This window comes from Rhinatrema bivittatum, chromosome 2 (genome assembly GCF_901001135.1).
Source record: "Rhinatrema bivittatum chromosome 2, aRhiBiv1.1, whole genome shotgun sequence".
Classification (NCBI taxonomy): domain Eukaryota; kingdom Metazoa; phylum Chordata; class Amphibia; order Gymnophiona; family Rhinatrematidae; genus Rhinatrema; species Rhinatrema bivittatum.
Genome location: NC_042616.1, coordinates 311,099,632 through 311,121,491, shown reverse-complemented (window position 1 = coordinate 311,121,491; position 21,860 = coordinate 311,099,632). Strand labels below are relative to the sequence as shown.

Below are 21,860 nucleotides of genomic sequence, written 5' to 3'. Positions count from 1 at the left end.
CTCCCCTGGTATTTTTCCTTACAGTTAAATACCACAGGAAAAAATATCTTGGCGGGACTGTGGGACAACCATCACCTAACGGGGCCAATGGCCCCAAGCAATTCCCCCCAAAAGTACTCAAAAACCCCGGGGTTTCCATAGACATCTTTCTCCCCATTACTCTTCCCCTGCCACCCCTGAAGACAGCCTGTAGTTGAAAAATAGTTTCAAAAATATGTTATACAGTTAGGCCCCACCCCTTCACTCCAAAAACCCAGGTCCCGGATGCCATCCACCCTAGCCAACCCTCGAGCCCCCCTCCCTTATCGTACTCACAAAAACTGCCCTTGTGGAGCCCGAGCACTCCCTATGCTCTGGGCCAAGCAGCCTCCATTTTACAAAATGGCGCTGCCAGACCTTTACCCAATCAACATAATATGGTTTGCAAATTTTTTTGGAAGCCACATTATTTGATTTGTGTTGTTTCAGGTATTAATGACTCACCGGCATGCAACTGCAGGCTGAGCTGGTTTAAATACATGGCATGGTGCCAGGGTTCAAATAGCATTACGTATTTGAAATACCTCACATTATCCCTGTGTTAGGCCATTTACCATGTGAAAAACTGTTTTTCGCCCAGTAAATGGCCTAATGCAGCTTTAGTGAATGAGCCCCTTACATTGTGAGTCCTCTGGGAATAGGGAAATACCTACGCTGCCTGAATGTAATCCACTCTGAAGTGTCACTAAAGGCAGAATACAAATTCAAAATGATTATTATGTATCAATGATTTCACTATTGAACTATATACTGCAATCCCGAAGCTGCAAGTCAAAAGCACTAGAAGGAAAAAATGTATACTAGAGAGTTAGCTGTAAGATCTGCCTTCTCAGGAATGCTGGGAGAAGCAGTCTGCTTCAGTATCCGTAAGTTTTCCACGTGAACCCTACCTAGCTAGAAAGGAAGCCATGTTGAATACTTGATCTTGCAACAGTGACACTGATTTATCTACTCAGCGCAGAATAACCTAGAACCAAATACATTCAAACTGTGCCTGTGCAGCAGCACTGTAAATATTTTTCTCTGTAAATAAAAGTCAGAACAGTTAGAACCACAACCTGGAGCCGTCCACAATTACTTCTAACTAGAGTAACCTGTTGGACATTCAACAGAGAATATGTGGCCCATTACCTCTCCACGCCTCCATTTCCCCAGCACATGGCAGTACCTGCCCAAGCCAATGCCAACACGCTTCCCCTGTCCACTTTCCTTTTGCTACTTCTGCAACTGTCCTCTTCCTTCCTGCCTCTGACCCCACAGCTATGTTTCCTATTCTATGTGGCTTTTTAAAGGGCACATGTTCTCTTTGCAAGGTGCACATACAGAGCACCCCCTCTCAGCCAGCACTGGAAGAGCACTGACAGACAGAGGGGAAACCATGCCTATTTCTCTGTTAAGCATACTATATGTGTTTTATGATTTGTTTCATTACGTGATATGAAATTTTATGAATATACACATACCAGCTTTTAAAAATAAAAAATAAAATAACTGTATATACTGGCTCCAGCTGTCAGGGTTAGCACTTTTGTTTGACTTCTTTCACCTGCAGTCTATTACACCACTTTGGTCATTTTTGCATGACTGGATGGCCGCCTGAACTCATGGCTGTTGAATTTGTGATGTCAAAATCTTATCAACCAATCAGTGCAAACACTGAACAACCGCATGTGCTGATTGGTCATGAGACACCAGCAAGGAGCTTTGGGCTGCTAACTTTTAATACCAACCAGGTCCAGCATTCACTCCATGCAGACTCTTCTTCTCCATCTCCAGACTCCCAGCAGACACGAGCACACACAACTCAAGCATAAACAAAATTTTCTGATCCCTTGTTTGACCACAAAAGTTAACATTTAGAGCCTGATTTATTAGGGTTTTTCTCCCATTCTGTGTCTATGGGATAAAAGCTCAGTCAATTATACCCTTTAAAGGCCAATAAAATAGGGACAGGAGGGTGTCCAACAGCACCCAAATCCCATGATTCACTTACATGCTATGACGTCATACCGTCAAACTTTGAATGTCAAGTATGCAAAGAGAAGAGTGCTCACAGTCAACAATTGTGTTGATGGAGGTATGGTATAACAGATATACAATCATGTCAATATATTATTTTAACTGTCTTCTGAGAAATGAAATTGCTTGCATCTCTAATACATACTTCTTCTGTCAGTATCAATACCCAAAATTAGTCTTGCAATGCTAAGCAGTCCATGCAAGCAAATCTAAAAGAGAGGCAAGTGGGCGGGAATATAAGCTACAGGAAATTCTAAGCCGATTCAAATATGCAAAGATACTTTACATTACCTAATATATTAGCAAAAACTACAGCTCTAGTACTCCTTTATGGGATTCAGCAGACACGTGAAGGCCGACTGGCTTGCTACTTTAATCTAAACGCAGTTTGATTCCAAGAACCCAGGCTCTCCATGTTAAGGAAATGGGAGGAGCTCTGACCCTCAAATATGCTTGTGACTGTATGAGACAAAGAAGACAAATGCAAATAAAAAAAAAGAACTATATAATGAGAACGTCAGACTATATAGCACACACAGCGATACTAAACATGTGCAACCAGCGAAAATAGTACTTAAGCTCCACTACTGTTTGCTGTAGTCTTAGCACAGCAGAGCTACAAAGTACAAGGGGATAAAGATACTCTTACTGGGAAGAATGAATTCTCCTGGCACTGGGAGAGTAACTTTATCCCAAGGATAAAGAGATGTACGGAGCAAGCCTTGCCCTGAAGTATCCTTATGGGAAAGTGAGCATGAGAATAAGCCACTGCATTGAGACTTTCTACATCTGGAGCTTCTATTTTCAGTTAGGAGGAAGAGGACGGTGAAAGAGAGATTATTCATCTATTTGTATTTATTTAAAAAGAAAGCAACAGAGCTAAGAAAATAAGCAAATTGGCATTTTTAAGCGATATGGTCCTGCTTTTAAATTTTATTAAATCTTCAACTGTATGACAAAATCAAATAAGAACGTTGAGGTCAGGAAATGCCTGGTTTATTTACTAATATCTTTAAACAACCTTGAAGTCATATGTAAGGGTGACCCCAATTCTGCTCCTTACTAGCAGATTTTACTTTTTACTTTAATGGCCACAATAGTCTGCCTAGACCTGGATTGCCAGTAAATTAGCCAGTAGTCTCAGCAGACCCTGCCCTGTTTGTGAGGTCAGCGGATGTAGGTGTGCACAATGGGAGGGGTATAACAGAGAAAGTCCTGCAGCCCATGTGATGCAGGGGGGAAATATGCATTAAGATGCCAGGAGTTGAGTCTTCTGGTACGCATCTCTCCACAGACTGGCGCCAGTAGGCCCGATCCCTTCACAGGGAAGGTTCCAGGGGAAGGGAAAAGAGGTTCCCAGGGAAGGTGGCTGGGGTCCAGGAACGGGAGTTGGCCAGGCCTTGCAGGGAGGAAGGAGTCTCAGAGTTCTGGCAAAGTGAAAGCCTGGGAGCCCAGTGTGAACAAACCAGAAGAAACATTGGGAGGAAAGGTGAAGGAAGAAATCTCACTCATTCCTGAAGAAATTCTTGGAGAAGTGGTTACAGAGAGGCCTTGTCCTCAGTGGGAGTTCTTGGAGGAAGGAGACTACTCACCAGAAGAGAAGTCCTGTGGGGACTTCCTGTCAGATGCTCAGCCATGTGTAAGAAGCTGGTGAAAGGAAGACAAGGATAATCCACCCTACAGAGCAGGTACTGGGGAAAGACCCAGGGAAGGAAAGATCCCTGCCCAAAAAAGGAAACCTGTCAGAGTGAGGTTGGATTTTTCTGAAAGAGACTGAGTTTGTTTGTACTGATTTTTGGACTTGTTGCAGATTGGTGTATTATTCTTTAATGTACCTTTAATTTGGGACTTTACGTTACTGTTCATTAGTGCCAATAAAGATGTTTTATTCTGAACAGTTTTGGTGTGCAATGTAGTGCTTTTAACCCAGACTGGACTAATAAATGGAAGAGCACCTAAGGGGGAAAGAAAACCCCTAAGGGCCTTTAAAAGGAGGACTCCCCCTACCCTGGTGTGGGAACTCCCAGGACATCATGGGTCTGCTCTGGTCCATGAGTCTCTCAGTCAGCCCCTATGCCCAAGAGCTGATCAGGATGGAGGCTATACACACATCTTCTTAAATCTGTCACACATGCTAATTCTGTACACAAACTTCAAAAGTCCTTCATGTTTTTCGGGAAGGAGATTAATCTATAAATTGGGTGAATCACAATATGTAACAGCAACTGTCTTAGAAGGATCTGCACCTAAACAGGGCAATGCCAACAGTTTTCAGCCAAACTGTGGTGACCACTGCTGACTTCCAGAGCACGGGTCCTTTCAAAAAAGACCAGAGACTTGCACCCTTTATCAAATCAATGCAAATGAGCTAGGCATGCAATTGCCCCTTTACACAAGTAAATTGCAGATGACATCACAGATGGTGGTGTGGTGGTGGTGGTGTTTTCAAAAGGTGTAATGAGTGCAAAATACAAAGATAAAAACAGCTGGCAGAGAAAATGAAATACTTCCCGAAAAAGAACAAACGGGTAAAACTGCCATTTAATCGTCTGGGAAACAAAGAGCAGCCACAGCCACAAAATGTGTTACGTCTTGCTACCAGACTAGAGACGTAATCTGACCTGAGCATCACCAGAATTCTGTAATTTGTAATGCCTTCCTTTTTATTTATTTTTTTTGCCACTATATGTGTTAATTTGGCAATTCATGGTAAAAATTGTCATGCCAATAAAGTTTCTTGAATCTTAACTCTGGAGTGAAGCTGAGGCCGAGGGGAAGTTCCACAAACCAACAGAGACAGGCAGCAGAATTCACAGCTCTAGGAAACCAATATCCCCTGTGAAGTCCACATTGATTAAACATGGTAGCCACACTATCTTATACTCTTAAAAAGAGAGAATAGCTTTTAAATTGGAAGTTGTTCCTTCATTCTGAAATAATGGAATTGGATAGGATGCCAGAAGTGGGATGACTAATCATCTACCCGAGAGGAAAAAGGTCATTTGTTAAATCTGGGAAGGACAATTTTCAAAGGCATCTAGCAGGGTAAAGAGATATTTAGCCAGGTACATTGCTCTGGATGAATACCAACCCCTCGGAATGGCTAAGTATGTGTGCAGGCTCTTACGGATTGCATAATTTTAGTCAGATTAGAAAGAGGCATTAGCAGGTGTGTATTTAGGTTGAGAGAACAGACAATCGGTATGCATTCGCATTTTCAAATTTATGCATGTCATTTTACCACCAATCCACTGCCCAGAGAAATATAAATTATATAAACATGACGGGACAGATCCAATTAGAACCTAAGAACTGGAAAATTAGATGTATTCATTTCAAATATTTGTATGCTGTGTAATCCTAAATTCTAAGCAGTTTACAGTAAAAACCATACACAGATATAACAAAAAAGCAATAAGGCAGTGACAAACCTGAATGGTAGTTACTCAGCTGGCAGCAGTTCTTGGAAACACCATTTATAGGAACCATACTGAGCCATACATGGTATGTGCCTGGAGAATTTGGCGTACTAAAATAATTTAACTTTCTTTCACAGGCAAGCATCGCAACTGCTCATTCAAACAAGCAACTGAAGACTAGTTAAGCCACAAAACTGCAAGATATTTCTGTGAGGCAAGAGTCCAAGTTCCAGGGTGATGCTCAGCCAGAAGCACAGTAGGGATAAGACATCTAGACAGGAACATAATCAAGGTCAATTGCAAATAGAATGCTAGGAGTTATTAGGAAAAGAATGGAGAATAAAACAGAGAACATCATAATGCTTCTGTATCACTCTATAGTGCGATCGCATCTTGTATACTGTGTGCAATTCTGGTCACCACATCTCAAAAAAGATATAACAGAATTAGAACAGGTACAGAGAGGAGCGAACAATGCTAAAGGGGATGGAACTATTCCCTTATGAGGAAACACTAAAGAGGTTAGGGTTCTTCAGCTTGGAGAAGAGATGGCTGAGGGGAGATATGATAGAGGTCTATAAAGCAATTAGCAGAATGGAACAGGTGAGAACAAATTGGTTCTTTACTCTGAAAAGGTACAAAGTCTGGAGGACATGCAATGAAGTTACTAAGTAGTACATTTAAAACAAACAGGTGAGAAAATATTTTTTACTCAACACATAAGCTCTGGAATTTGTTGCAAGAGGACTTTGTGAAAGCTCTTAGTGTAGCTGGGTTTAAAAAAGGTTTGGACAAGTTCCTGGAGGAAAAGTCCTTAAACCATTATTGAGATGGACTTGAGGAAATCCACTGCTTATCCCTGGAATAAGCAGCATGGAATCTATTTACCATTTGGGACCCTGTCAGGTACTTGTGACCTGGAGTGGCCACTATTGGAAACAGGATACTGGGCTTAATGTTTGCTTTGACCCAGTATGGCAATTATGTTTTTATGTTCTTATCAGGAGTTACAGGCAGAGGTAACAGCAGAGTCAGATGTTCCAGGAAGTGGCAGATCAGGGTCAAAAGCAACAGATAAATGTAATGCTCTGTCAACACAGTCCCCTAGAAGCTGACTTGAGAAAGAAAGGCCAAGAGAGAATTTGAAAAGAAACTTGCCAGAGGCAAGTTTTTCAAATACTTCAGAAGCAAAACACCTGCAAAGGAGTTAGCTGGGCTGCTAGATGACAGAAGGGCAAAAGGAATGCTCTGAAAGGACAAGGAAATAGCGCAAAAATTGAATGAATTCTTTGCCTGGGTCTTTACTGAGGAGAATGTTGGGAACCTGAAACATTATTTGATGGTGATGATTCTGAGCACCTAAAACAAATATCTGTGATCATGGAGGATATAACAGATCAAACTTACAAACTAAAGAGTAACAACTCATCAGGACTGGATGGCACCTACCCTAGAGAAAATCCTCAAACATAAACTGCAAACCTGTTACTAGTATCTGTAATCTATCATTTAAAACAGATACAATACTGATTGTCAATGAAACATGGTAAAAGCTATTCTTAAAAAAAAAAAAAAAAAACTGGCTATATAGATAATCATGACTTAGTGTGAAATAGTCAATGTAGTTTTAACTAAGGGAAGTCATGCCTTACCAATCTTTCAGATTTTTGGAAGATGTAAATAAATATGTAGATAAAGGGAAGCTGGTTGATATAGTGTATTTGGATTTTCCAAAAGCATTTGACAAAGCCCCCGTGAGAGATTCCTCTGGAAATTACAAAGTCATGGGATAGAAGACTGTATTCTATTGTGGAACAGTACCTGATTAAAAGACAAGAAACAGAAAATAAGACTAAATGATCAGTTTTTCAAATGGAATAAGGTCATTAGTGGAATATCACAGAGATCGGTACTGGGACATGTACTGTTTTTTTTAAAATATTTATTTACTGTACTAACATACAACTACAGCAACAAAAATTCAACTGTATAATAAATCAGAACATAGCAACCGGTACGTTAAATAATTTTTACTTATAACAGTAAGAGTGCCACAGCAGCAGACAAAATTAGACAAACCATCCACTACAATACTATTCATGCGTCCACACAACCATCATTCACACAACTCATCATTCTCACACACCCCCAGTGGACTTCTACCCATTATAGAATCTGATTAGCATCCAAAGATCTTCCCCACACTGTGGTATAACCAATATTTAATGGATTGTGAACTATTTTAGCATCCAAATCTTGAATGGCCTTCTATTCCTACATTTGATTAACCCAAATCTGCACACACAGGGGATTCACATTCTTCCAACATTGCAGGATAACCGGTCTCACTAGAAAAAGTGCAATTTGCATAAATTTAATATGAATCCTAGATAAATGCTCCGCCTATGTAGAGTCTCTAAAATTAACACTTCTCCAAGAAAAGGTGGCTGGAGCATCAACACTTTCATTAACGCATCCTGGACAGATCCCCAATAACCATACAGCACAGTACATAAAAGGAAACTATGGGCCTCATTTTCCAAGCCGCTCGCACGCAATACCAGGATGGGGGCGGAGTCTGCCCCGGAAGAGGAGGAGTCGGGGCATCACCGGGGCCGACTCTGCACCGACACCGCGGACAACGAAAAGGTAAGGCCCTTTTCGCGTCCGCTTTCGCTCCCAATAGCTACACCTCCTATGGTGGCGCTATTGGGTGCGAAACCGGCAGCGATCGCTGCTGCCTAGCGCAGGCCCGCCCCTCCCCCGATTCGGCCCCCCACCCCTCATCTTCTAAAGTATCGAAGGCCTGCGATACTTTAGAAAATGAGGCCCTATGTGTCATATAGCTTTAGTAACTTTACACCATATACATTGATCTGATGCCAATAACCCCATCTGAAATAGTCTCACTATAGTATAATAATTTCTATGGATAATATGAAATTGCATCTCAAAGTTTGGTATTGATTGCTAGATTTTTCAACCGTATAAGAATTTATTTATTTATTTATTTTAAATTTTTTGCCATAACTGTCATACCAAATTCAACAGACCACTGTGCTGCTAATTTCAACAAAACACTATGACATTTTTTCAGACTTCAATTTATACCAAAATGAGATTTTGTTGCGAGTTTTACCCACACCCTGTAGCAAATACGATATAGAGTTAATATCCATAAAGGTTGGAGATAAGCACAATAGAGAAGACACATGATACCTATCCTGCAAATAGGCATAGAAATGAGAAACAGGTAACTGAAACATACCTGTTAACTGTTCAAATGAGAAGATATAATTATCAATTAGAGAAAATACATCCGAAACAAGCATCCATCCCCACAGTTGAAAAACACTGTGCTGCATGCCAGGTTCAAAGGCAACATTGCCTACAAACGGCTAAAACCCGACCTCTTGTAATCAGAACCCCACCAAGAGCAAATATATTTCCAGGCTAGACGTAAGGTCTGATGTAATGGATAAGATTTCAAACTCTTCGGAACACCGGTATTGGGCAAATGCAACTCCGCCCATGAGATCAATGGAAATAGTGCAGACTCAAGCAAACCTGGCAAGGAGTACTGAAATGTATTAAGTTCCCATTCTTTTGCAATTCGAAATTGATTTGTAAAATTATAAAACCGAAAATCCAGTAAATATATGCTCCCCAGACCACACTCCTGTTGCAGCATAGCATAACTGATACACTTACCTTTGTTCCTCCATAAAAAGCTCAATGCCAACGACTGTAATTGATAGACATCTTTCTTCCGAAGCCAACCAGGCAGCATTTGTAATTGGTGCAACAATTTAGGAAAAAGTACCATTTTGAACGACACAGCCCTACTAAACAATGATAAAGGAAGATCCATCCAGGACTGAAATGTCGACTGAAGAGACTCTATAACAGGGGTTATGTTAAGTTGATAAATCTGCCTATAATTAGAAGAAAACTTTAACCCTAAATATGTAAAACTCTAGGTAACCCACTTCAAAGGTAATATCCCTGGCCACGAATTCTTGAGCGATGGTGGTACTGCTAACGCCACTGACTTGGTATAATTAATGGGCAGCCCCACAAACCTACGAAAATCTTGAAAAATCTGCATAATAACAGATAGAGAGGCTACAGGTTTTGGAAACAAAAAGAAGAATGTCATCTGCAAATAGACAATTTTTTTATCATATTGCTCCAATATAAAACCATGGAAATCAGGGTAAATATGATGTTTTAGGACCAATGGTTCTACTGATAATACATTCAATAAAGGTGACAGAGGACAACCCTGACATGTATCTCCTTGGAGATCAAAAAAGTCTGAAAACAAACCATTGACAGTTATCCTAGCTGTTGGATTAGCATACAATAGTTTTAGCCACCTCAAAAAATCTCCTTGAAAGCCATACTGCTCCAAAATGCAGAGCAAGTAATGCCACTGAACTTTGTTGAAGGCTTTTTCAGCATCAAGGCTGACAATCAGCTTATCCTTATCAGTAGATGCTGAGGACCACAAGGCATGTATTGTTTGTGGACATTACAGACATCATATCTCCCTGTTACAAAACCCACCAGGTCAAGGTTAACCAGGTCAGGAACCACCAAATTAAGTCGTTTTGCCAAGATAGAAGTCAGAAATTTAAGGTCCACATTCAACAAAGAGATAAGTCGAAAACCTTCTGATTTAGAGAGATCTTTACCTTTCTTAGGAAATACCGTAATTAATGCTTGATAAAAGAATACCAGCTTCCAGAGTTGCATTATAAAACTGCAATAAAAGGGACGTATTTTATAAAATTCTGGGCCATATCCATCAAATCCAGGGGCCTTCCCTAACTTCAACTGTTTAATAGCAAGATCAATTTCCATCAGGCTAAGTAGTCTATTTAGGTGAAGAATTTGAGAATCAGACAAACCAGGCAAAGTTGCATTCTCAAAAAAAGAAGTGCAAAGGTCTTCCTGCACTGGCTTACCCTGAGAAAAAGTATGATAACAGTCCATGAAAATTTCCAAGATTCGTTTAGCTTCTGTAATAACTCAGGCATTTTTACGAGCCATATTTGTTATATAATATTTTGATTGGGAACTTTTAAGTAACCTCATCATCACCATGCTAACCTTTGTTGGCACAGCAGAATATTCCATCTTTTATCTATAACCCTGATCTTTGAGCCCTTTGAAACCGGAGATAGTTTAGTTTTAAGCTTAAACATAGCCAGCCTGTCAGACTCCAAACCTGAACGAATATGCTGTTGTTTAGCATTAATTAGGTTTCAAGTAAGTTGTATTATATGCGCATCTCTTACTTTATTCCTATGGCTTCAATAGGGAATAAGCTCACCCCTAATTAGAGATTTACCTGTCTAAATATTGTTGCCACCTAGTTTTTAAGAACTCCTTAAAAGCATTACCCTGATACAAAAAGGAAGGGAAACGCCATCTAGGTAAAGCTGTCCTCTGTGCCAATTATAGCTCTATTGTAATAGGGGCACGATCAAAAATCGTCATTGATCCAGTCTTGGCTATCTTAATTCTGAGAACAAGAAATGTAGAAACGAGAAAATAATCAAGTCTGGAATAAGCACTATGAGGTGCTGAATAAAATGTAAAATCCACTTCATCCAGATTCAAAACCCATCAGATGTCCCTCAACTGCAGTTCTCTTAATAATAAGGATATTACCATCCCTTTATCCATTATACTCTGAAATCTAGGTGGTTTTGCATCAATATTAGGATCCAAAACTACATTGAAATCCGAACCCAATATCAAAGCGTGGTCCAAGAATTTACTAGCAATTGCCACCAATTCAGTAAAACACGCACGATTCCTGAAAGTCTTGCCAGACCAGACTGTATAAATGGGATTATCCTCCGCTCAGCAGATGGAGGCAGAGACCAAAAGCTCATCATTGAGCCCCTTCTCAATATAAACGTCCGGTACTACCTCAGTTCCTAAATAAGGTCTCTGCCTCAGCAGATGTGCAGACAAGATGGTCTGGTGCTGAATATTCATGGAACAGAAAGGAGTGGCTCCAGGGCAATAGCACTCCGTAGTGTCGCTTTCCCTAGCATACTCTGGGCCGACAATCCTCCAAAGGGCTGATCTTTCCTTCCCCATTGCAACCAGATGTTACAGTCTCTCTGGTTTCCTGAGGTGCTTAGAGGTAACCATTCACTGAAAAAGGAGGGCTATACTGAGACAACCCTCTCCTGGGGGAACCTACTCAATGGAGCCTGAGTCCCAGTGCCAAGAAGCAAGCGCTGGAGAATTCCCTGTGGCTTTACCTTGGTGGGTCCAGCAGCAGGAGATGAGGACTGGGCTTCCGGGGCAACAGACCTGACAAGGTATTGATTTCCCTGGTGGAGCAGAGCAACAGGCCTGGTTTCCCTGGTAGGGCAGGAGCCAAAGAGGGAGAAAAGAAAACAGTGCAGGTAAGTCTTAACGGATCACAAGCTTCTGCTGGCCTGAGTAGCAGAAACAGAGCTTGAGAATCCAACCTTGTTCTCCTACATGGTAGCAATGCTCCAGCCCACAACCACTGCCGTGAAATAGCAGGCAGACAAATCAAGAGAACAGTAAGAACATGCCTTGCTCTTAATTAGTATAGTAGAACTCATTTTGGGATACCATAATCAGGACTGGATGAGCTCCCCTGTTTGGGCTGGAACTCTCTTGGGAGAGAGCTGTGCCTTGCTTGGGTAGGCACAACCAGTTAACCCAGCAAGCCAGCTTCAGAGAACCAGGAGAGGAAGTGGCTAAGTGGTTAAGATAAATGAAAACCAAGGCTCTAAGCCGGTTTGTTACATGGTAATTCTTTCTAACACTGTGCAAAGCAATTCATTTCCTGTTCCTTCACATTTTTGGAGATCCTGCGTCCAACTCCCACATATCATAGCAAAATGCAGCCATAATTGCAATTTTCCTTATAGAAGAAGATAGAATTCTTTTTTGTGGCTGTAAAGCTGGGAAAAAAAAAATAATAATAATAATAAAAGTAGATCTGCGGGCTCTGAGACCCTTGATTGGTCACATCTGTGGGAAATTCCCTTAATGAGAGGCTCACAGCAACAACAGGCAAAGCCAATTAGGAGTTCAGAGTAGGGAACAGTAATCCTAATGGCCAGGTTGCAGCTGGGTGAAAGGGAACCTTTTGCCATTAACTCAGGCAACTTGGCATTGACTTACAACTTCAGCTGCAATCAGATATCTGGGAACCTGGCTTGAACTTCAAGTTCTAGTACCTTGCCTTAATCCAGTTCCCTGCTAGGGTACCTAGTTTAAAAGAAAAAGAAAATAATGTGTGCGTGTGTATATCGATGTAGATAGATAGATATAAAATGGGAACATTGATGCAAATTAACAAGGAAATGAAAACATAAGCCTGAATTTTTCAATTGGCCAGGTGCGTAAAATCAGTGGGTTATGCGTGTGGCCGGGCCCTGCATGCGCCATGCGCATTTTCGAAAGGGCCTGGTCATGCGCATAATTACCGATAATCACAGAAAGGGATGGGCCAGGGGACGGGGCCTGGGTGCGGGGGAGGGGCGGGCCAGGACGGTGCCATTAGTTATCGCAAAAAGTTATCGCAAATTTTTGCTTCTGTTCCAGAGGAGCAGTAAGTATTGAAATTAAAAAAATTGGGGAAAGCTGGGGTAGGTTTAGAGGTCAGGGAGGAGAGGGGAAGAGGAAGGAAGGACAGAGTTAGGGTTAAGGAACTTGTTTAGGCCCGATTGTGTCGCCGCACCTATTTTTCTACAATTCCCGCCCCTTCCCCCGCGAGCAGAGAAGGCCACCTGCCCGCACATGGGTGTGTGGACATTAAAAACCAGTGCACATGTGTGCATGGGACCTGTGTTTTATAACATGTGCACGCCGACGCGCGCACATTATAAAATAGCTGCGTTCGTGTGCGCGCACGCCGGGAATCGTACGCACATGCACAGACCTTTTAAAATCGACCCCATAATGTTTATTAGATTTTTTGAAAAAACGTATTCCATATTTAAATTATATGAAAAATCACATTGTAAAATAAGCTAACTAGTGCCGTGTAATGGAAAGCAAGAAATGCCAAAATGTCTACATTGGAAAACATCAATAATTCCAAATCCTGGTGAAAATGCTGTAAAAGTTGCTGAAAAGGTGCTTGCTTAGAGGGAAACTCAGGAGAATGTTTCTTGGATTAGTTGCTCCAGCAGGAGTCTGTACGAGCTGAAGTGTTCACAATTAGACACATCCTTACTCCAATGGGAGTCTGTAAGGATCGGAATGTTCACAACTAAGCACACCACGGATGTTCACTGCTGAGCACACCCTGACAGTAAGGCTTTAAGACGTTTCGCCAATACCGGCTTCCTTAGGGGGGGGGGGGAGAGAAAATATAAATATAAAGTTAACCAGAAATAGAGCATTTTTATATTCTGCACCCTCTCACTGGAATGGATTGCTGGTTGAAATTATAGAGGAGAGGGGCATTAAGGCTCTTAGGGAAAAATATTAAAACTCTGCTATCAGATCTTGTTTTATAAAAGTTTTATGTTGCTTTCGGTGGTGTTATTGTAGTGCACTGTGTTAATTAGCTATGTTTTTCTTTAATCACCACTGAGAAATCTGTACTGGAAGATGCAGAATACCAGTATTCTTAACACCAATCTTCATCGGCCTACATTGGCTCCCGATTGAATACCGCATTCAATTCAAAGTGCTGTGTATTTTACACAAAGTAATCTACAGAGACCAGAGAGACTGGTTAAAAGCAGCTATACGGTTACACACCCCACAGAGAAACCTCAGATCAGAAAATAAAGGCCTCTTGACTATTCCACCTGTAAATTCTGCCTGGTTAAGACAGTGAGCCATTTCGCTAGCCGGTCCGAAATTATGGAACGAGTTACCCACTAACATAAGATTGCAACCCAATTTTAAGATTTTTAAAAGAAACTTAAAAACATGCCTATGTAGCATAGCTTATAAGGAAGGTAAATGAGGCCAGCTTAAAAAACAAACAAACATTCTCTTTCCCTCTGCTGACATTTTTCATGATTATTTTATTATTTTATTTTACCTTATTTTATGTATTTTACTCTAGATTTTGATACTTAACTCTTTTATATTGTGTTATATTTATATTTAAGTACTTTAAGCCTGAGAACTGTGCATTTTGGGGTAGATTTTAAAAAACTGCACCCACACGTACTTTTGTTCGCGCAACCAGCGCAAACAAAAGTATGCCAGATTTTAATAGATACGCGCGTAGCCGCGCGTATCTTTTAAAATCCGTGGTTGGCGAGCGCAAGGCTGCGCAAAATCGGCAGTCTGCTTGCGCTGAGCCGTGCAGCCTGCCTCCGTTCCCTCCGAGGCCGCTCCGAAATCGGAGCGGCCTCGGAGGGAACTTTCCTTCCACCCCCCACACCTTCCCCTCCCTAACCCACCCCCCAGCCCTATCTACCCCCCCCCCTACCTTTGTTGGAAAAGTTACACCTGCCTGAGGCTGCCATGTTCCGGTCCGGGGGCTGGTCCGGAGGCCACAGCCATGCCCCCGGAATGCCCCCGGGCTGGCACCACGCCCCTCGGAACACCCCCCGAACATCACGCCACCCCCGACACGCCCCCTAGCAAAGCCCCGGGACTCACGCGTGTCCCGGGGCTTGCGCGCACCGCCGAGCCTATTCAACATAGGCTCGGCGCGCGCAGGGGGAGGTTGGGGCAGGTTTTCGGGGGGTACGCACCCTTATGCGAGTACCCTTTTGAAAATCTGCCCCTTTATTTCCTTAGTTTTAATATTAATTTGACTTTTTAGTTTTGTGACCCTGTATTTTATTTTTTTCAAATATGTAAACCGTTGTGGCATGTCTGAATAATGGTATAGAAAATTTGATAAATACATAAATAAGTAAAATAAGATAAAAGCACGCACACATACACACCCCTGATGCTGCTAAATTCAACTTTTGAAGGAAGTGACAGTGCGGGGAACTGGCATTGCTGAAGTGAGCTAGAGGACATGTGTTTCTTGCAGTGCTTTATGGGCTCTTTCTGACAAAGTGAAGTTGGTTTGAAGCTGCGGAAAGGAACAGAGAGGGTCATTTATCAAAGTGCTATATGGCGTTGTCGGATGTGACAAATGCCGAGAGTGAGAGAGAGTGAGAGTGAGTGAGGGAGAGAGAGTCCATCAAGCTAGGTTGAGAGAACATTGTACAGATCTCATTTTTGGGTGAGTTTCCTCACTCCGAAGGTCATCAAATCTTCACAAGAGAGCACTGTGCTGTTCGTACGTCTCACTTTGAATGTCAAAGTGGCCCCTAACCCCTACACTAATACCTAAACCTCACCTCGAGTGAGTATGTGGGCCTCCCATAGAGATATAAATACCTATCTAGGGTGAGGGTATTACGGCTAGGTTCTCTCTCTCTCTCTCTCTCTCTCTCTCTCATATTTTACAATTCTGGCAGTTATTGCAAATTTTTGCCTAGGTATTAGCGAAACACCCCTTTTCTTATTGCATGTGATATTTAGTGCATTTTGATAAATCCAGGCCAGAGTGAGCTCAGGAGAGGGGAGGTGGGGATGGATTGCCGGTCAGTTTAAGCTTACATTGCCGACTTCTGGGAGGAGGGGGGTATGGGAATATTACCCTGAGGCTTCGTCTGTCATTTTTAGTGATAGTACTGGAGTTAGAAGAGGTGATTTGGTCTCTAGGCATCCTTACTGGTTCCAGATTGTCTTTTGAGCCCTAAATTACAAACGTGATTAGAGAGGCATTCTTGTGCTTATGTTAGATTAGGCAAGTATGCTCTTTTCTGGGCAAAAATGGTCTTTGCCACAATTCTTCATGCATTAAGCAACAAGTCAGCTCAACTACTGTAATGCTTTATATTTGGCAGTTAAACACCAACTGAATAACAGGCCCAGTTCTTATAGTGATAAGTAAAGACAGCATTTTTTGTGAATTTTGGCCACTCTAAGGGGTACATAAGACATCTCAAATTCCTGACAGGGGTACAGCAGTCACAAAATATTGAGACACACCTCACTAAAGAAAATGACTTTCATTTCACATAAATTCTGCAGTGAAGAGTGCATGCAACGCTGGGAGGGGAATCCACAAACTTTAGAAATGGTTTCTTGCACGCACAAACCCACACACTCACACTTTTTCTCTCTCACGTTTGGATGCCTGAATGAGCAGTGGAAGCCACATTTTGGTCATCAGCTGCTCTTCAGCTGGTCTCTTTTTTTTTTTTAATTTACAGCTCAGCTGTTATCTTCCCAGCAAAGCCCGCCAGAGATGTAATTTTTGGAATGTTACACACCCATTAAAAAAAAAAAAAAAAAAGAATGCACACAGCTATTGTACACCACTTGCTCAAGATCACACATATGACTAAGTGGGGATGATGGGATGCAATCATAAATATAGGATGGTATGAAGTCAAAAATGCAGCATGAAGGGATGCGTGCAAATGAGTACTAAAACTATGAATGTATCGATTATTGGGAAAAAAAGGTTTCTGTGAACATAAAGTTTCACAAAATTACAGGACTGAACTCTTATATAAGCTTCAGGAACCACTACACACAATCCTAGGCAAGAGCTAGAACAAAGGGGGCCGCTCCAAAGCTAAAGCTAGTTAATCCTCTGCAACATCCCAGTCTCCTTAGTATGCATCCCATCTGCTTGTAAAAGGTCATGAATGCTTACCTTGCCAGTTAGATTCCCCCTTTCCCCGCCCCCCCCCCCCTTTCAGCCACTTCTTTGTAAACGGAATACCAAGCACAGCCTAGCTTGCTTGAAGCATTCGTCCTTCTGCCCACGGCAGTGGCACTGTCTGATGACCTCACGAGTTGAGCAAGCCATGCGTACGGTGCAGAAGAGGACAAAAAAAAAAGAGGAAGCCAACTAGATAACCAAGCAGGTGCCCTATGAGCTCATAGTGGACGATGGACTAACCTGTGGGATTTCCAATTGAAGTCTGCTACCCCATGCAAATGAGCTGTGTAGCAAACCTGTGTGTGAAAGTTTGCCGTGGAGACTGGCAATACCGGCCTGTGAAGACGCTTTTGTGCACTGATTTTTGTTGAATTCAAAAATAATGATCTGCTTTGCATGATGTTGCATCCCAACAGCTCATTAATTTTGAATTTGGGTAAAACATTGCATATAATGCTTTCTGAGGGCAATATTGAAACAATATTTTTTCCTGAACCCACAGACAGAAACAAACTTTTACAGTATCAGAGCTGTCATGTGCATACATTATGTAAGCGGGCTGCCCGTCGGCCAGTTTTTGAGAGTGAGCGGATTTGCTCTGATTTTTCCAAGTTTAAACGGCATTCTCATGTTTTAGCGAGTAAGCTGATGGTGTGGGTTTACCCAGGTGAGTTGTGAAGAAAGAGTATCTTCACACTACATATGCCAACAGGGAGTTGTGGCGGCAGCCCCATGCAAAACATCCAGAACACCTTGTTGCATGGTCTACAATTTTCCAGCAGGGCTCATGCTATCCAGCACATTATTGACAAGCATTCACCCTGTTCTTAAGGACCCTCCCTGTTCAGCAATTACACACGAGCCAGGAAACTTCGTCATACGATGCATTGGTCAATGCTTTCTGTATCAAAATGCAGTTGTCCTGACTCTAATCAAAATAGTGGACATTATGCAAGGGTGAAAAGTTGGGACAATGATTATAAACACTGTGATTTTTTTCTGTAAGGTGAGTTCTCACGAGTTTTTTTCCACATATGAAGACCCCAAAAAATATTTAACAATTGTTTGCGTGGTTGCTAGTTTTATATTGTAAAAACTAGAAATCAAAATAATGTTTACCCCACAAAGCTTATGGATCTGGCCTATATTTTAAACAATATTATATTTTCCCATAATACTTATGGATCCAATGTGAAACTTAAAAAAAAAAAAGTGTCTATACTAATTGCTCCGCAGTTCCTTTCTTATTTGTTTATTGTAACGTGTATAGCTCTCCTCCTTTGAGACCACCAAGATCACTACCTATCAAAGTCATCCAATGAGAGGCTTTGATTTTTATTAAACAAATGACAGCACTAAGGTAAAGGACACCCAATATTGTTTGTGATGGGCGATGCTATAATTTTCATCATTAAAAATCCAATGAAAAACAAATTAAAAAAAAAAAAAAAGCAAACGGGAAAACCAATAAAACAGTTGAGTAAAGATGATATCTTTACAATACTGACGTGGCCCAAGATATAAGCTTTTGGGACCAGTAAACTCTCTTCCTCAAACAAATCTCCTTTCATTGCCTCTGTAGTCCTGAACGTTTGCACTCTGAAACTTTTTTTTTTTTTAATCAATGTGAATTTTCTTTGGCAAATGCTGTACTTGTTAAAGGCCAAATAAGGCACATTTCCTCCAACACCAAAATCTTCCTTTAAGCCAGAGGCCAAAGAGGCTTGGAATCAATCAATAAAAGACCCTGTGCTGAGGTTACATCATCAAATAGTCTACAGAGGCAGCACTGTATGTACTGTTTTGCGGACCTCTTTTAGCTCTAATGCTACAGAAAACGTTTCCTGAATCAATTTCCTGCCAACTTCACCTCCGTCAAAACCATGCCAGTCCTGAACTAGAAAAGTCAGCACAGCCCTGTGAAAGAAGCTGTTGAGAGAATGCACTAGCCTAGATACCACAAAACAGGTTAACCTGAAAATGCTTTGCCTCTTCCAAAAAGGGGGAGAGGGGGTGGGAATTAAAACCTTTTGTTTTTTTCAGTGCCCAAAACTAGCAAAATAAGCATTGCATTCCATTTTGAATACATTTGATAAATGCTCGTCGGGTATGTGGCATTAGTTACTGTATTTATTTTTGCTCTGATATTTCCAAACCCAGAGAACAAGAAAAGCAAGCTTGCACGGTGTCCCGGGGGCATCCTGAAATGAAATGGGACAGTAGGGTCTGGTTCCCCTGATGCAATCTGATGCTGAGCGCTAGAAATCCGGCCACCCTATGAGTGCTGTGCTCCAAAAGGGCACATTTTTCTATCGAATTTTTAGGTTTTGTATGGCACGAGCTCCCCATTAAAACTAAACTCTATAATATCCACGCTTGCTTCACGTCAGACACCGAGCACTCATTTGCAATGCAAAGCAACCAGACCTGCCCGGGGGAGGCGCAGCGGAATGATTAAGAAAGCTCAGCCAGATGGGGCAAATACAGTAACCAGGCAGGAAGGAGTAAAATGCAACTCCTACCAAAGAGTAAAAAAAAGTCACAGGAAAGGCAGCACCTGAAGCTCGCATAATAATAATAATTTACATATATTATTAAACACCACAACCGGAAAGCTTGCCTCATTTTACAATGGGAAACATAACCCGCACATATTAAAGAAGCCACAAGCGTGTGCCTCCTGGCGTGGACCCTTCTTCTTTTTCTCCCCCAAATCGCCCCAACCTGTGGACGACCTGACTGCTACCCCTACCCGGCCTGTGACTGTGAAGAGATGGCAGGGAGGAGGTGCTTACAGGGAGCGGTCTTGCCCGGAGCAGGTGCAAGAGGTTAATAATCCCTGCCAGCCTGTGGCACACATCGCTGGCATTTGCACCTTGCCTACAAACTACATGCCAGGCAAGGCAACCGAGCCATTGGCATTTGGAGAAACACTCCCATTTTTTTTTTTTGTCGGGGGGAGGGTTAAAAAGGGAGGACCCTCTTCCTGCCCTGCAATTAAAAAGCGCCAAACCATCCAGTTCAGTCCCTCCATCCCGTCTTTCACCCTGCCCCCCAGCAGTTACACCCCCCCCCCCCTACCTTTCCTCTCCCCCTCTGCTAAGCACAGAGCAGGGGAGAGGGAGGAGAGGGCGGCAGGCAGCACCTGCCCAGTGCAGGGTGCAGTCCTCGGCCTGGACTGTTACCCGGGAAACTTGTGCAGAAAAGAAATATACACACACACACACACACGCGCGCGCTCCCGGGGCAGCACAGCGAGGGCGCCATCCCCCCCCCCGGGCAAAGTCCAAGCGATACATGCAAAGCAGTGCCTACCGGGCCGGGGGCTCCATGGTGGGGGCGCCGCGTCTCCCCTTCCCCTGCTTGATCGGGGGGCGATGGACTCGGCAAAGAAAACCAAGCGAGTTTCGTCTCCTTCCCCTTGTTCTTCTTTCCCTCCCCCCGCCAGTCTACTTCGGCTGATCCATAGTCGCCCAAAAAAACAAACACCGATCACCTGCAGCAAGGAGAGAGAGAGAGCGGGAGACAAGAAAACAGCAAAAAATAAATAAAAGCGCCGGTGCAACGAAGAGCAGAACTGCAAAAAAAAACAAAACAAAAGCGGCAAGCTCCCGCCGATCAGTCTTAAAATGAGACAGAGAGATATTAATAAACCGCTGCAGACGGAGAGGGACCCCACCCCCCGCTCCGCTCGTGTCACTAAAGGAGCGCCGCTAACTTACCCTGATCTAAGGCAGATCCCGGGGGAGGGCTCTGCAGTTTGGGAGACAGGAGGGGAGTGCAGCGGCAGGATCAAAGGAATGGGGGGGGGGGGGAGGGAGGGCACTGGGTTTCCGTGTCCCCGATCTCCCGCCCCTGCCGGTGACAGCTCTGATCGGAATCAGCCACGGGGTTTAGCTGCAGCTCCCCTGTGCACCGAGTGCCTGCCCCGTCCCCTCTGCAAGGGAACATCCGCAAAGAGCAGGAAACTTCCTGCATCACCGCTCCACCGCTAAGGGATCCTCCTCACTTGCACCCCGTCCCTCTATAGAAAGAGAGAGAGTCCACCCCGCTACCCACGTTGTAGTCGGGGCGTCCAGCTCCCCTCGCAGTGTTCATAGGCTGTTTGAAAGAACTCGTTGGGAAAAAAAAAAAAAGCGAAAATTGGACGGTAGCTCATCTGCCCTGTGGTAATTTGATTCTAAGGAGGGCACAAAAGTATCTCAACCACGACTGTAATTTTTTTTTTTTAGTGGGAGCAGGCAGGGCAGATGCTCGGGTACCAGCACCACAAGGAACCCCCTTGGCAAAGCTGCAGAGGTGTATGGAGGATCTCTGGCATTCTGCCCTCTAAAAAAAAAAAAAACAGGTTGTGAGCCCTGCGCACATGGCAAAGTATACAGGTGAATTTTCAAAGGAGTTAGGTGTGTAAATGTAAGATACTATCATAGCAAATGTCAAAAGACCACTTACGCTGGTAAATCCTGTGGACAATTCAATGGTATATATTGTAGCAATTTACAAAATCCCACTTACACACCTAGAGTGCATTTACATGTGTAAAACCCATTTTTAAGCATTTGAAAATCAGGCCCAAGGATGGTAACTTTCAAATGGGCGCACATATGAGCATATTATAAAATAACTTGGCCGTGCGCACAATGCACCCAATTTTAAGCTTGTGCACGCCCAGC

At 42.8% G+C, this 21,860-nt stretch overlaps 1 protein-coding gene across 1 annotated transcript in view; it reads right to left on the bottom strand.

Annotated features, from left to right (window-relative positions):
* The window catches only part of COBL (cordon-bleu WH2 repeat protein), a 438,118-nt gene extending 416,982 nt beyond the window's left edge, over nt 1–21,136 (bottom strand). The window contains exons 1-2 of the mRNA XM_029589712.1: nt 20,910–21,136; nt 20,503–20,683 (exon numbers count right to left, since the gene is read on the bottom strand). Coding sequence (XP_029445572.1) covers nt 20,503–20,519 — 17 coding nt within the window. The 5' untranslated portion in view covers nt 20,520–20,683; nt 20,910–21,136. The remainder of the gene's footprint in view (nt 1–20,502; nt 20,684–20,909) is intronic.
* Nucleotides 21,137–21,860: the final 724 nt, after the last annotated feature.